At 43.2% G+C, this 15,680-nt stretch overlaps 1 protein-coding gene across 1 annotated transcript in view; it reads left to right on the forward strand.

Annotated features, from left to right (window-relative positions):
• Positions 1-15,680, forward strand: part of vwde (von Willebrand factor D and EGF domains) — a 341,224-nt gene that overhangs the window by 192,173 nt on the left and 133,371 nt on the right. Inside the window, exons 19-21 of the mRNA XM_070880205.1 lie at positions 3,059-3,278; positions 9,108-9,251; positions 9,563-9,781. Of these exons, the coding sequence (XP_070736306.1) occupies positions 3,059-3,278; positions 9,108-9,251; positions 9,563-9,781 (583 nt within the window). The remainder of the gene's footprint in view (positions 1-3,058; positions 3,279-9,107; positions 9,252-9,562; positions 9,782-15,680) is intronic.

The following is a 15,680-nucleotide window of genomic DNA, read 5'->3' on the forward strand; positions in this document are numbered from 1 at the left end:
TATTATCTGAATGATGGCAGATTAGGAAAAAGGGAGGTGCAACGAGACCTAGGTGTCATGGTACATCAGTCATTGGCATGCAGGTGCAGCAGATGGTGAAAAAGGCAAATGGCATGTTGGCCTTCATAGCTAGGGGATTTGAGTATAGGAGCAGGGAGGTCTTGCTGCAGCTGTACAGGGCCTTGCTGAGGCCTCACCTGGAATATTATGTTCAGTTTTGTTCTCCTAATCTGAGGAAGGATATTCTTGCTATTGAGGGAGTGCAGCGAAAGTTCACCAGACTAATTCCCGGGATGGCAGGACTGACATATGAGGAGAGACTGGATCGACTGGGCCTGTATTCACTGGAGTTTAGAAGAATGAGAGGGGATCTCATAGAAACATATAAAATTCTGATGGAACTGGACAGGTTAGATGCAGGAAGAATGTTCCCGATGTTGGGGAAGTCCAGAACCAGGGGACATAGCCTAAGGATAAGGGGTAAGCCATTTAGGACCGAGATGAGGAGAAACTTCTTCACTCAGAGAGTGGAATTCTCTTCCGCAGAGAGTTGTTGATGCCAGTTCATTAGATATCTTCAAGCGGGAGTTTGAAATGGCCCTTACGGCTGAAGGGATCAAGGGGTATGGAGAGAAAGCAGGATAGGGGTACTGAGGTGAATGATCAGCCATGATCTTATTGAATGGTGGTGCAGGCTCGAAGGGCCAAATGGCCTACTCCTGCACCTATTATCTATGTTTCTATGTTTCTAATAGCTATATATTATTTTTTGTGATCCCAGAAAGACTGCAGGTAGATTTCCACCAAAGTGAAGCTGAATATTAGGTTGCACTTTTTTCATGTGAATTATGGAAAAGTTTTTGTTGTCAACGCATATTGCTGCACTAATGTGTGCCCTGTTGAATTACGGTACATAGTTAGAATCTGCAGTCCCCACACCGCTGAATTCTTTGGCCCAGAAAATGCGGCCGGAAGCTTCCCGCGGGCGGATGCCTCCGACCTGAAAAATTTCTATGAACTTACCAGGTGGTCTGGAAGGTTCGGGCATTTGCGGTCCTGGGCCTCTATGTGAAGGCCTGCATAGAGGCCCACGTATCCCAGAGACGTAGGCGTTTCGCAGGCTTCTCTGGGATCACGTGGGAAGCCCAACCAATCAAAGTAGGGTTATTCCCCATATACGGAATCACCATAAGTATGAATGGGAATACCCCCAAAAATATACAAATATAAAATATTTTTTTTAATCACATATTTAAGCTGAATCAAAATGCAATGTAATTAATTATTTAAAACAAAAATTTTATTTTTTGAAAAATAAATGTTCATATTTTAAAGGTTTAAAAATAAACTTAGCTTATTTCTCAGGTTTTTAAATGATAAAATTATTGAAAAAAGTTATTTTTCTGTCCGTTTAAAGACTACTTTTTCAGTTATGAGAATTCCAAGGGCATTCGCTGGGCAGGAGTTGGGCAAATAGCCCAACACTCTGCCCGCAGAGGCCCTTTACTTCTGGATGCATGCGATCTGTCAAGAGGATTCTTGACAGATCATAAGTTCCGTGTTTAAGTGCATGCGCAGTGCATGCCTAGACCTGGAACTTACGCGGCCCTCCACTGTTAAAGTAGCAAAAAACATCATCAGAATCTATTAGTGTATTTCTCATGCAACACAATTTCAACCCACAAATATCTTGTTTCTATCAAGATGTGTATAACTACTTAAATCTAGTGCATCCCCAACATTTTAATTAAAATTGATTGTAAGAATGTTTGACTTTTTGGCAGTAAAACATTAATTGAATAGGATAAAAAGGTTTAAGCCTGCAAATCTAGGTATAAAACTGATCTAATTGTGTCACTTCCTATTCCATTTCACAGAAAATATCAGATTCCAGTCACTAACAACTACCTTGTAATGTTCTGTCAATCTTTAAAATAAAGTCTTATTCTAAGAATGTTACAATCCTGCAGGTTGTTAGAGCTCTTGGAGAAAATGACAGGATGGCCTTAGTTTCCCCAGAGACACAAACCACAACTGCCTACCAACAAGTTGCTACTGAAACACAGGAAGGAACTGGGCTTAAGGTTTCTGGAACACATTCCAAGTTCAAACCTGGTCCTAATTTTGTTTTGAATCCAAACTTTTTTTGCCAAATTTGTTCCTATCTCAATGTTATTGTGTGTCTTGACTTCTTCTACAACACACAATACTGTAACAACTGACAAGTTATTAACAGTGTCGGGATAAGAACTTACTACTGATCCCAAAGTCCAAACATTCAGAAGAACAATGTCTGTACTGACACGTTATTCCACACATGTCTGGCTGGTTGTTTTGTTTAATAACAGGCTCCTGATAAAGAAAACAAAGGTAATCTGATCTTGCATGGTACATTCATTTTCTAGCTATATATTTATACAGCTGGTAGTTTCTCCATTAAAGGAGTCTTGGAATTTAAAAGTTCTTCAAATAAACAGAAGGTTAAAATAAGAGTAAAAATCAGGATTTGTTAGCAACTGTCAGTCCGTTAATTTAAGTACCTCAGGATCAGTAGCATTACAACCAGGATCAAATTAATGAAAAGTAAATTATATTTTCAAACTCCTCCCTCCCTCTTCCTCTCTATCACCTCTTGTCACCCCATTTGCAATACAATAGGAGATTGATGGAAATATATTAAAATACTCACATTTGCATGTATTTCCAGTGAACTTTTTATATTATAAGTTCCTATATTTCCATTTATAAACTTGACAAACTGTGACTATGCTATTCCGCCAATGAAAGTGCTCCAGCGTCACGACACGCAGGAGGGAGTAATTACAGTTTTTGTGTAAACAGTTTCCATTATAAATGTGGACATAGGAATTTATAAATAGAAATATAGAAATTAGGATAAAATTGTGTCTACACACCCTGGTTCAATTCTATTCCACCCTCTAACCCAATTAGCCTGAGGACTATATGTGATGTGGACCTCTCACATGCAACACCATATAATGTACTATTATCTTTTAACATCATGTGAAATGTAATACTACCTCTGTTTTCTGAATAGGTCACTGTAAACTCATGCAAATGCTTGAATGGAGGCTCCTGTGTTACAAACATAAACTTTCCTCCGGGGAGTGGAGAGTATCTCTGTATGTGCTCCCTTGGTTTGGAAGGAAGTTACTGCGAAGTGAATATTGATGACTGCAAATCCAATCCCTGTGACTTTGGCAGCTGTGTTGATGAAATCAATAGTTATTCATGTAAATGTCAAGAAGGTTTTCAAGGTAAATAATTTATATGCACTATTATAACCAAAGAAGGTTTGTACTTTTTCAGTGTTGCCCCAACCCCCGACCCTCCGCCCCCTGCCATTTTCATTATTTGTATCTGCTGTATTTGATTGGGCAAGTTCCAATCAACCATGAACCAGTTGAAATTTCAATGTTTAATACAGGTTTGTGTAATTGGTTATTTAGTGTACAGGGAACAACAAGAATGGCTAGCTTTACCACTGTTCCAGTTCCTATTTTTGCGCAACCTATGTTTCTTGCAGAATCAATCAATAGATCACCCACACATTTGCAGATTAATTAATCATAATAAGTTAAAAGGAGAAGGAATGGTTCATGTGATCATTGACCAATATATTTTAAAAGTCCTATAGCTCCATATTAAGACAAGGTGATATTCTTACATACGTCTTTCCAGTGGCCAATCTCAAGTTGACCAGGTCAGTGACATACTGCCAGGCACAATATGAAAAGAGCACTTTTAGAGCTAAGTCCTGATTGGCCAGTTTTGTATAACAATAACTTACATTTATATACCGCCTTTAATGTAGTAAAATGCGCTTCACAGGAACATTATGAAACAAAATTTGACACCGAGCCATATAAGCAGCTATTAATCACCCGGAATTTGCAGTTAGCAGGAAATATGAGCAGGAGTAGGCCATTTCGTTTCTCGAGCCTGCTCCACCATTCAATAAGATCATGGTTAATTTGATCTTGGCCTTAACTCCATTTCCCTGCCGCTTCCCATAACCCTTTACTCCCTCATCCTTCAAAAATCTATCGATCTCCATCTTAAATATATTCAATGACCAAGCCTCCACAGCTCTCTGGGTAGAGAATTCCAAAGATTCTCCACCCTCTGAGAGAGGAAATTCCTCCTCATTTCTGTTTTAATAGGCAACGCGTTATTCTGAAACTATGCCCCCTAGTTCTAAATTCCCCCACGAGGGGAAACATTCTCTCTGCATCTAGCCTGTCAAGCCCCCTCAGAATCTTATACATTTCAATAAGATCACCTCTCATTATTCTAAACTCCAATGAGTATAGGCCCAACCTGCTCAACCTTTCTTCATAAGATAACTCCTTCATCTCAGGAATCAACCTCATGAACCTTCTCTGAATTGTTTCTGGTGCAAGTATACCCTCCTTAAATAAGGAGAATAAAACTGTACGCAGTACTCAGGGTCTCACCAACGCCCTGTACAGTTGTAGCAGGATTTCCCTACTTTTATACTCCATCCCCCTTGCACTAAAGACCAACATTCCATTTGCCTTCCTAATTATTTGCTGTACTTGCATGCTAACTTTTTGTGTTTCATGTACAAGGAGCTCCCAGATCCCTCTGTACCTCAGCATTTTGCAATCTCTCCTCATTTAAATAATAATTTGCTTTTTTATTCTTCCTACCAAAGTGGATAACCTCACATTTTCCCACATTATACTCCATCTGTCAAATTACTGCCCACTCACTTAGTCTATCTATATCCCTTTGAAGATTCTTTACATCCTCCACACAACTTACTTTCCCACCTATCATTGTATCATCAGCCAATCTGGCTACATTACAATCGGTCCCTTCATCCAAGTCATTAATATAGATTGTAAATAGTTGAGGCCCCAGCACTGATTCTTGTGCCACCTCACTAGTTACAGTTTGCCAACCTTAAAATTACCCATTTATCCCGACTTTCTGTTTTCTGTTAGTTAGCCAATCCTCTATCCATGCTAATATATTACTATCTTCTGCAGTAACTTTTTATGTGGCACTTTATCGAATGCTTTCTGGAAATCCAAATACACGACATCTATTGGTTCCCCTTTATCCACCCTGCTCATTACATCCTCAAAGAACTCCAACAAATTTGCCAAACATGAATTCCTTTTGATAAAACTATGCTGACTCTGCTTCACTGTTTTATGATTTTCTAAACGTCCTGCTACTGCTTCTGTAATAATTGATTCCAGCATTTTCCCAATGACAGATGTTACATAAGAACATAAGAATTAGGAACAGGAGTAGGCCATCTAGCCTCTCGAGCCTGCTGCGCCATTCAATAAGATCATGGCTGATCTGGCCGTGGACTCAGCTCCACTTACCCGCCCTCTCCCCGTAACCCTTAATTCCCTTATTGGTTAAAAATCTATCTATCTGTGACTTGAATACATTCAATGAGCTAGCCTCAACTGCTTTCTTGGGCAGAGAATTCCACAGATTCACAACCCTCTGGGAGAAGAAATTCCTTCTCAACTCGGTTTTAAATTGGCTCCCCTGTATTTTGAGGCTGTGCCCCCTAGTTCTAGCCTCCCCTACCAGTGGAAACAACCTCTCTGTCTCTATCTTGTCTATCCCTTTCATGATTTTAAATGTTAGGCTGACTGGTCTATAGTTTCCTGCTTTTTGTCTCCCTCCTTTCTTAAATAGCGGCATTACATTTGCGGTTTTCCAATCCGCTGGGACCTTTCCAGAAACCAGAGAATTATGGTAGATTAAAATCAAAGCATCCAGTATCTCTGCAGCCACTTATTTTAAGACCCTAGGATGCAGGCCATCAGGTCCAGTTGATTTGTCCACCTTTAGTCTAATTAGTTTGCCTCATACTTTTTCTCTAGTGATAGTGATTGTTTTAAGTTTCCCCCTCCCAATAGCCCCTTGATTACCAATTATTGGGATGCTTTTAGTGTCTTATACCATGAAGACCAATACAAAATATTTGTTCAGAGTCTCTGCCATTTCCCTGTTTCCCATTATTAATTCCTCAGTCTCATCCTCTATGTATGTTCCGCACAAGGATCTCACAATACACCTGTGTCGAGAACTTCGAGTTTTCCGACCTACAATTCAATTGAGTTCAACAGAACTTAATGGGGATCCTCTTGTTCGAACTACTGTGATGCCAGCAGGCTGTATAAGCAGCCAATCAAAAAGCAGAATTCTCACACACAGCGAACAAGGAAGAGAGTCAGCCCTTAATAGCACAGCCTGTTTTGGAGCTCTCATTGACAGACTGGAACTTTGGTATTTGGTGCCAGACCGCACTTCGGGATTTCCATATGCGCCAAATCCCAAAGTTCCTGTCAGTTTCAAAGGCGGAATGACGGTGAACGTAAATTCTGGGACAATAGGACAGATGGTTATAGAGGTAGTTTTGAGGAGCATCTAAAAAGAAGAAAGAGATGTAGAGAGGCAGAGAGGTTTCGGGAGGGAATTCCAGAGCTTAGGGCCTTTAGCAATTAGAATAGGGGATGCGCAATAGGCCAGAATTCAAGGTGCGCAGAGATCTTGGAGGGTTGCAGGCTGATGGAGGTTATGGAGGGATTTTAAAACAAGGATGAGGATTTTAAAATCGAGGCATTGCTTAACCGGGAGCCAATATAGGTCAGTCAGCACGGGGGTGATGGGTGAATGGGACTAAGATACAAGTAGCAGAGTTTTGGATGAGCTGAAGCTTATATAGGAAGCAAGATAGGAGAGCATTGGAATAGTCAAGTCTAGAGGTAACAACATCATGGATGAGGGTTTCAGCAGCAGATGAGCTAAGGCAGGGCAGAGTCAAGTGATGTTATGCAGGTAGAAGTAGGTTGTCTTGGTAATGGAGCAGATTTGTGGTTGGAAGCTCATCTCAGAGTAGGTCCCGCATTGGACTCTTCAGTCACCTCAGAACTCATTTCTAGTGTGGAAGCAAGTCATCTTCGATGCCGAGGGACTGCCTATAATGATGATGATCTCAGAGTCAAATACAACATCAAGGTTATCATTAAAGTAGCGGATTTACATGGTATGAAAATTTCAGAAGCAAAATTCTACACACTCACCATTTCAATTTGAGTTTATTGTTTTATACAATAAAAGAAAAATTAACCAGTTGCCCATACAAATAACAAAATATATCTCAAGGAGACCTATTTGAAAAATGTATCCCCATAATATCAGCTGCAGCCCAAAATTTCTTTGAAACCGAGCAATGAAACTGTGATTTGAGACCGGCCTGTTCCAGGAATTGAGCCGGATGAAAAACTGATGCACATGTGCACACACATTGGGGATGGGGTGTTAAAATGCCTGCTAGCAAATGGTAATAAATGTTGGTGTTCTCTAACACAAAACTAGACAATGTTTTATATGCAATGTTAGCATCAATTACTCCTAAATTAGTGTCTCATCTAGGTTAACTAAAATACATTGCTCCAACAATGGGCCTTAATCCCCGCATCAAAAGGGCACCCCTTATTATAATTATATGATACCTACATTCCTGCACCTGGGAATCTTTATGGCTTCTCTGAGTAAAACTGATATTTTTTCTAGTCACTGCTGCCGAATTTTGTTACATGCACCTGTTAAGAACTTGGCTGAAACATGTCATCTATGAAATGAGACTTTTAGGTTGGAAGGGGAAGGGGAGAATGGCAGGCAGTGACTAGTGGGGCACCGCAAGGTTCTGTGCTGGGGCCCCAGCTGTTTACATTGTACATTAATGATTTAGACGAGGGGATTAAATGTAGTATCTCCAAATTTGCAGATGACACTAAGTTGGGTGGCAGTGTGAGCTGAGAGGAGGATGCTATGAGGCTGCAGAGTGACTTGGATAGGTTAGGTGAGTGGGCAAATGCATGGCAGATGAAGTATAATGTGGATAAATGTGAGGTTATCCACTTTGGTGGTAAAAACAGAGAGACAGACTATTATCTGAATGGTGACAGATTAGGAAAAGGGAAGGTGCAACGAGACCTGGGTGTCATGGTACATCAGTCATTGAAGGTTGGCATGCAGGTACAGCAGGTGTTTAAGAAAGCAAATGGCATGTTGGCTTTCATAGCGAGGGGATTTGAGTACAGGGGCAGGGAGGTGTTGCTACAGTTGTACAGGGCCTTGGTGAGGCCACACCTGGAGTATTGTGTACAGTTTTGGTCTCCTAACTTGAGGAAGGACATTCTTGCTATTGAGGGAGTGTAGCGAAGATTCACCAGACTGATTCCCGGGATGGCGGGACTGACCTATCAAGAAAGACTAGATCAACTGGGCTTGTATTCACTGGAGTTCAGAAGAATGAGAGGGGACCTCATAGAAACGTTTAAAATTCTGACGGGTTTAGACAGGTTAGATGCAGGAAGAATGTTCCCAATGTTGGGGAAGTCCAGAACCAGGGGTCACAGTCTAAGGATAAGGGGTAAGCCATTTAGGACCGAGATGAGGAGAAACTTCTTCACCCAGAGAGTGGTGAACCTGTGGAATTCTCTACCACAGAAAGTAGTTGAGGCCAATTCACTAAATATATTCAAAAGGGAGTTAGATGAAGTCCTTACTACTCGGGGGATCAAGGGGTATGGCGAGAAAGCAGGAAGGGGGTACTGAAGTTTCATGTTCAGCCATGAACTCATTGAATGGCGGTGCAGGCTAGAAGGGCTGAATGGCTTGCTCCTGCACCTATTTTCTATGTTTCTATGTTTCTATCAATGAATGCCCTCACTACTGATAACTATCCAGCAACTTCTGCTCAAAGTGTGCCTGAACTTTGAATGAGGATAGGATCAGATTCAACGATGATGCCATTCATGGTATAATAGACTGCTAACAATCACTGTTAACTTCATATGTGAATAATGGCCACTTGGGTGAGATCTTGGAGAGTGCTTGCACCCATGGAATTGCACCCCATCAGGGAATGAATGCCTTCTGGAGAGACTGGGAGAAAAGTTGGTGTGGATCAAAAACAATATCTTATGGTATATGTCACTGTTGATATTTAAATATTCCATGTGCTTTAGAGGTTAGGATTCCATATCAAAATAAAAATTAGGTTTTTGATTTTTTTTCTCCAGGTGCCAACTGTCAAGGGGATGTCAATGAGTGTGAACCCAACTCATGCTTTCCAACAGTGCCTTGCTATAATACATTTGGCTCCTATAGGTGCGGTTTTTGTCCACCAGAATTGGAAGGAGATGGGAAAGTGTGCAAACTGATATGTACGTAATTTTTTTTTGCATGCCATGCCTTTCACGATTAATAAGTCAATTTGATTTAAAAAATTGCAGCCTGTGGGTACTTGAAATATATTTCAGCTACAATTTTGAAGATAGCTTTTCTCTCTGCTTTGTGAATCGCACATTGAAATAATCGCAAAAATCACTAAATCATTTACAATATCACTAATAATAGCAATGCTTCATTTATCAAAACTGTAAAATCCCTCCATTGCTGCCATGCATTTAAATCTTCATACACAGTCACAAAATGTCTTCAGCAGTTAAATTACTGCTCTTATCCCTGGTTCTAGCTGAAGGTAGAACTACTGATGGAGTTGCAACAACCTCTGTAGCAACTAAGGTCTTTGATGAAGACAACACTTCTGAGGACGAAGATGGTGATGAGGAAGAAGAGGAGATACAAGAGGAAGATGGTGAAGATTACATTACTAAAGTAAACGAGATCACAGACACAGTTAAACTGACAAATGAAGATCAGCGGAGCTTTTTCATCACCAGCTCTGGCCCTGGCAAGTAATAATCTAAATAATATTACTGTATGTTAACCATGGGTGCATGAAGACTATTAACTATCATAACATTGAAATTAAGCAAGGATCATTGATAAGTCTATATGAATTAACCAAAGGTTGACGAATGTTATCATATTTCTAGTTCTTTCCAAATGAATAATATGATAGCCTGGATTTTGCAGTAAAAATAACGGTGAGGCTATTAGCGCTCATCGTTATTAAAACGTTATTAAATCGGACAGGAAATTCTGGTGACCACACATGCTCAGTTAAACCTGGAAATCAGGAAGTTGCTGTCTGAGTTGCACTGTTCCGCCAGAAGCTTTGCTATAACGGTATCTCATCGAGAGACTCGGCATTGAAACACATGGAACGGCATGAAGTTGCGGTACTTATCTGACAGACACGCATTAAACTCACCAGAAAAGGTTAGCGGAGTGATTATCTACAACAATGTTTTTGTGTCCTTCTGCACATACAGCCCTGTCCCTTCTTGCGCATGCGCACCCGATCCACTTGTGCGCATGCGCTGTTATGTATGTGAACCTCACCTGTGTGTAAGACTTGTCACTACGGGGCACACCTGTGGGAGACCTATGGGTGCCCTGGAGCAAGCAGGTATAAAAGGCAATCCACCACACTGCTGCCTCACTCTGGAGTTATATTAAAGAGACCAAGGGCACAATGGTTTGAGCTTACAACACAGTCTCGTGGAGTTATTTTGAACTTAACAACTGGTGACGAGTTACAGATCACGAACTTTCACGTGGAAATGACTGCCATTGGTACTCTTGAGAGAATAGTTAGGGTGATGATTGGGAAGCCTTCGTTGAGCGTCTCAACCAGTACTTCATGGCGAATGAGCTGGACACGGCTGAGACAGAGACCAAGCGCAGGGAGCTTCTCCTCACCGCATGCGGGTTGTCAGTATATGGCCTCCTCAAAGATCTACTGGTCGCAGACAAACCAATGGATAACACTTCCACAGAGCTGAGTGTGCTGGCTGGAGAACACCTCCAGCCGAAGGAGAACATCTCATTGGCCAGGTATCGCTTTTACACGCACCATCACTCAGGCCAGAACGTGGCAAGCTTTGTCGCCGATCTAAGATGCCTTGCGGGACTGTGCGAATTTGCAGGATCTTTGGGGGAAATATTGCGGGACTTTTTCGTGCTCGGAATCGGGCACGAGGCCATCCTCGGCAAACTACCGTCTGCCGAATCCTTAGATCTGAGCAAGGCCATCACAGCCACGACAACAACACGAAACAGATATCTCCACAGAAACGAAGCTCACCGTCAAGTATGTGCATAAAATAATGGCTTTTGCAGGCAGAACTGTACATAGTAGGGCCCACATGACCACAGAGGCCAGGCCTAGGGTGACTCAGAGGTCACTGGGGAGTGCTAATGTGAATCCATTAACATCATGTTGGCACTGCGGGGGCAGTCACAGAGCCATCAATGTTGATTCAAGCACTATGTGTACAAGGGCTGTGGAACAATGGGGCACCTTCAGTGAATGTGCAAGCGACCTCGGACTCACCACGTGGCAGTGTCAGCAGAGAGTGACCAATCCAGCGCAGAACGAGCAGGAGAGGCAACTCAACCGGAGGATGAGGGGGAAGTGTATGGGGTACACACCTTCACCACCAAAAGCCCTCTGATAATGTTGTACAGGGCCTTGGTGAGGCCTCACCTGAAATATTGTGTTCAGTTTTGGTCTCGTAATCTGAGGAAGGACGTTCTTGCTATTGAGGGAGTGCAGTGAAGTTCACCAGACTGATTCCCGGATGGCAAGACTGACATATGAGGAGAGACTGGATCGACTGGGCCTGTATTCACTGGAGTTTAGAAAGATGAGAGGGTATCTCATAGAAAGATATAAACTTCTGATGGGACTAGACAGGTTAGATGCAGGAAGAATGTTCCCGATGTTGGGGAAACATAGAAACATAGAAAATAGGTGCAGGAGTAGGCCATTCGGCCCTTCTAGCCTGCACCACCATTCAATGAGTTCATGGCTGAACATGCAACTTCAGTACCCACTTCCTGCTTTCTCGCCATACCCCTTGATCCCCCTAGTAGTAAGGACTTCATCTAATTCCCTTTTGAATATATTTAGTGAATTGGCCTCAACAACTTTCTGTGGTAGAGAATTCCACAGGTTCACCACTCTCTGGGTGAAGAAGTTTCTCCTCATCTCGGTCCTAAATGGCTTACCGCTTATCCTTAGACTGTGACCCCTGGTTCTGGACTTCCCCAACATTGGGAACATTCTTCCTGCATCTAACCTGTCTAAACCCATCAGAATTTGAAACGTTTCTGTGAGGTCCCCTCTCATTCTTCTGAACTCCAGTGAATACAAGCCCAGTTGATCCAGTCTTTCTTGATAGGTCAGTCCCACCATCCCGGGAATCAGTCTGGTGAATCTTCGCTGCACTCCCTCAATAGCAAGAATGTCCTTCCTCAAGTTAGGAGACCAAAACTGTACACAATACTCCAGGTGTGGCCTCACCAAGGCCCTGTACAACTGTAGCAACACCTCCCTGCCCCTGTACTCAAATCCCTCACTATGAAGGCCAACATGCCATTTGCTTTCTTAACCGCCTGCTGTACCTGCATGCCAACCTTCAATGACTGATGTACTATGACACCCAGGTCTCGTTGCACCTCCCCTTTGCCTAATCTGTCACCATTCTGTCTCTCTGTTTTTACCACCAAAGTGGATAACCTCACATTTATCCACATTATACTTCATCTGCCATGCATTTGCCCACTCACCTAACCTATCCAAGTCACTCTGCAGCCTCATAGCATCCTCCTCGCAGCTCACACTGCCACCCAACTTAGTGTCATCCGCAAATTTGGAGATACTACATTTAATCCCCTCGTCTAAATCATTAATGTACAGTGCAAACAGCTGGGGCCCCAGCACAGAACCTTGCGGTACCGCACTAGTCACTGCCTGCCATTCTGAAAAGTACCCATTTACTCCTACTCTTTGCTTCCTGTCTGACAACCAGTTCTCAATCCATGTCAGCACACTACACCCAATCCCATGTGCTTTAACTTTGCACATTAATCTCTTGTGTGGGACCTTGTCGAAAGCCTTCTGAAAGTCCAAATATACCACATCAACTGGTTCTCCCTTGTCCACTCTACTGGAAACATCCTCAAAAAATTCCAGAAGATTTGTCAAGCATGATTTCCCTTTCACAAATCCATGTTGACTTGGACCTATCATGTCACATCTTTCCAAATGCGCTGCTATGACATCCTTAATAATTGATTTCATCATTTTACCCACTACTGAGGTCAGGCTGACCGGTCTATAATTCCTGTTTTCTCTCCCTCCTTTTTTAAAAAGTGGGGTTACATTGGCTACCCTCCACTCGATAGGAACTGATCCAGAGTCAATGGAATGTTGGAAAATGACTGTCAATGCATCCGCTATTTCCAAGGCCACCTCCTTAACTACTCTGGGATGCAGTCCATCAGGCCCTGGGGATTTATCAGCCTTCAATCCCATCAATTTCCCCAACACAATTTCCCGACTAATAAGGATTTCCCTCAGTTCCTCCTCCTTACTAGACCCTCTGACCCCTTTTATATCCGTAAGGTTGTTCGTGTCCTCCTTAGTGAATACCGAACCAAAGTACTTGTTCAATTGGTCTGCCATTTCTTTGTTCCCCGTTATGACTTCCCCTGATTCTGACTGCAGGGGACTGCAGGGAAGTCCAGAATCAGGGGTCACAGTCTAACGATAAGGGGTGAGCCATTTAGGACTGAGATGAGGAGAAACGTCTTCACTCAGAGTTGTTAACCTGTGTAATTCTCTACTGCAGAGAGTTCGTTTGATATATTCAAGAGGGAGTTAGATATGGCCCTTACAGCTAAAGGGATCAATGGGTATGGAGAGAAAGCAGGAAAGGGGTACTGATGTGAATGATCAGCCATGATCTTATTGAATGTTCGTGTAGGCTCAAAGGGCCGAATGGCCTACTCCTGCACCTATTTTCTATGTTTCTATGTTAAAAGTCAAACTTAACGGCATTCCAGTCTCCAAGGAATTGGACACGGGGGCGAGTCAATCGATTATGGGCCAGAAGGCTTTTGAGAAACTGTGGAGCAACAAGGCACAGAGGCCAAAACTGAGCCTGATTCACACTACGCTACGCATTTACACCAAAGAACTCATACCTGTTATCGGCAGTGCGGCAGTGAAAGTATCATACGACGGAATGGTGCATGATTTACTACTGTGGATTGTACCAGGCGATGGCCCAACGCTGTTCAGCAGGAGCTGGCGAGGCAAGATCCGGTGGAACTGGGACACATCAAAGCACTGTCCTCGGTGGATGACGCCCCGTGCGCCCAGGTGCTAAACAAATTCCCGGCGTTATTTGAGCCAGGCATTGGCAACTTCACAGGCGCCAAAGTGCAGATCCATTTTGTTCCTAGGGCGTGGCCCGTTCATCACAAGGCCCGAGCAGTTCCATATATGATGCGAGAGAAAGTCAAAATCGAGCTGGACAGACTTCAACGAGAGGGGATCATATCACCAGTCGAGTTCAATGAGTGGGGCAGTCCAATTGTACCGGTACTAAAGAGCGATGGGATGGTCAGAATCTGTGGGGACTACAAGGTGACAATCAACCGAGTCTCGCTACAGGACCAGTACCCGCTATCCAAAGCGGAGGACTTATTCGCAATGCTAGCAGGGGGAAAGTCATTCACCAAGCTAGACATAACCTCTGCTAACATGACACAGGAGCTGGCTGAACCGTCAAAGAAGTTGACGTGCATTAACATGCACAAAGGAATGTTCGTGTATTACAGATGCCCCTTTGGGATTCGCTCAGCAGTGGTCATCTTCCAGAGGAACATGGGGAGTCTGCTGAAATCTGTTCCATGCACTGTGATGTTCCAAGACGATATCTTGATCACTGGTCGCAACACCACCGAACACTTGCACAACCTGGAAGAGGCTCTAAAGCAACTGGACAGAGTGGGGCTCAGGCTGAAACGCTCCACGTGTGTTTTCCTTGCGCTAGAGGTCGAATTTCTGGGGAGAAAGATTGCGGCGGACGGCATCAGACCCACGGACTCCAAGACGGAGGTCATCAAGAGTGCACCCAGACCACAGAATGTGACAGAGCTGCATTCGTTCCTAGGACTCCTCAACTACTTTGGTAACTTTCTACCCGGGTTGAGCACTTTGCTGGAACCTTGGCATTTGTTGCTACGCAAGGGTGACGACTGGGCTTGGAGTAAATCTCAAGAGATAACCTTTAATAAAGCCAGAAACCTGCTATGCTCTAACAAGTTACTTGTATTGTATGACCCATGTAAACGCTTAGTACTAGCATATGATGCGTCGTCGTACGGGGTCGGTTGTATGCTACAGCAAGCAAATCTGTCAGGCAAACTGCAACCAGTTGCATATGCATCTAGAAATTTATCCAAAGCCAAAAGAGCCTACAGTATGGTTGAGAAAGAAGCGTTGGCTTGTGTATATGGGGTTAAGAAAATGCACCAATATCTATGTGGTCTCCGGTTTGAGCTCGAAACCGACCACAAACCGCTTACTTCACTGCTCTCAGAAAGCAAAGATGGGCACTAACAGTGTCTGCATATGTAATCCGCCACAGACCAGGCACTGAGAACTGTGCTGATGCCCTCAGTCGGCTGCCATTGCCCACCACCGGGGTGGAAATGGCGCAACCCGCAGACTTGTTTCTGGTAATGGATGCTTTTGAGAACGAGGGATCACCGATCATGGCTCGCCAGATCATGACCTGGACCAGCCAAGACCCCCTGCTATCTCTAGTAAAAAGATGCATCCTCAATGGGAGCTGGTCGAGGGTTCCCGGGGCAATGCAAGTAAGCCTTTT

The sequence above is a fragment of the Pristiophorus japonicus genome, chromosome 5 (assembly GCF_044704955.1).
Source record: "Pristiophorus japonicus isolate sPriJap1 chromosome 5, sPriJap1.hap1, whole genome shotgun sequence".
NCBI classification, from domain to species: domain Eukaryota; kingdom Metazoa; phylum Chordata; class Chondrichthyes; family Pristiophoridae; genus Pristiophorus; species Pristiophorus japonicus.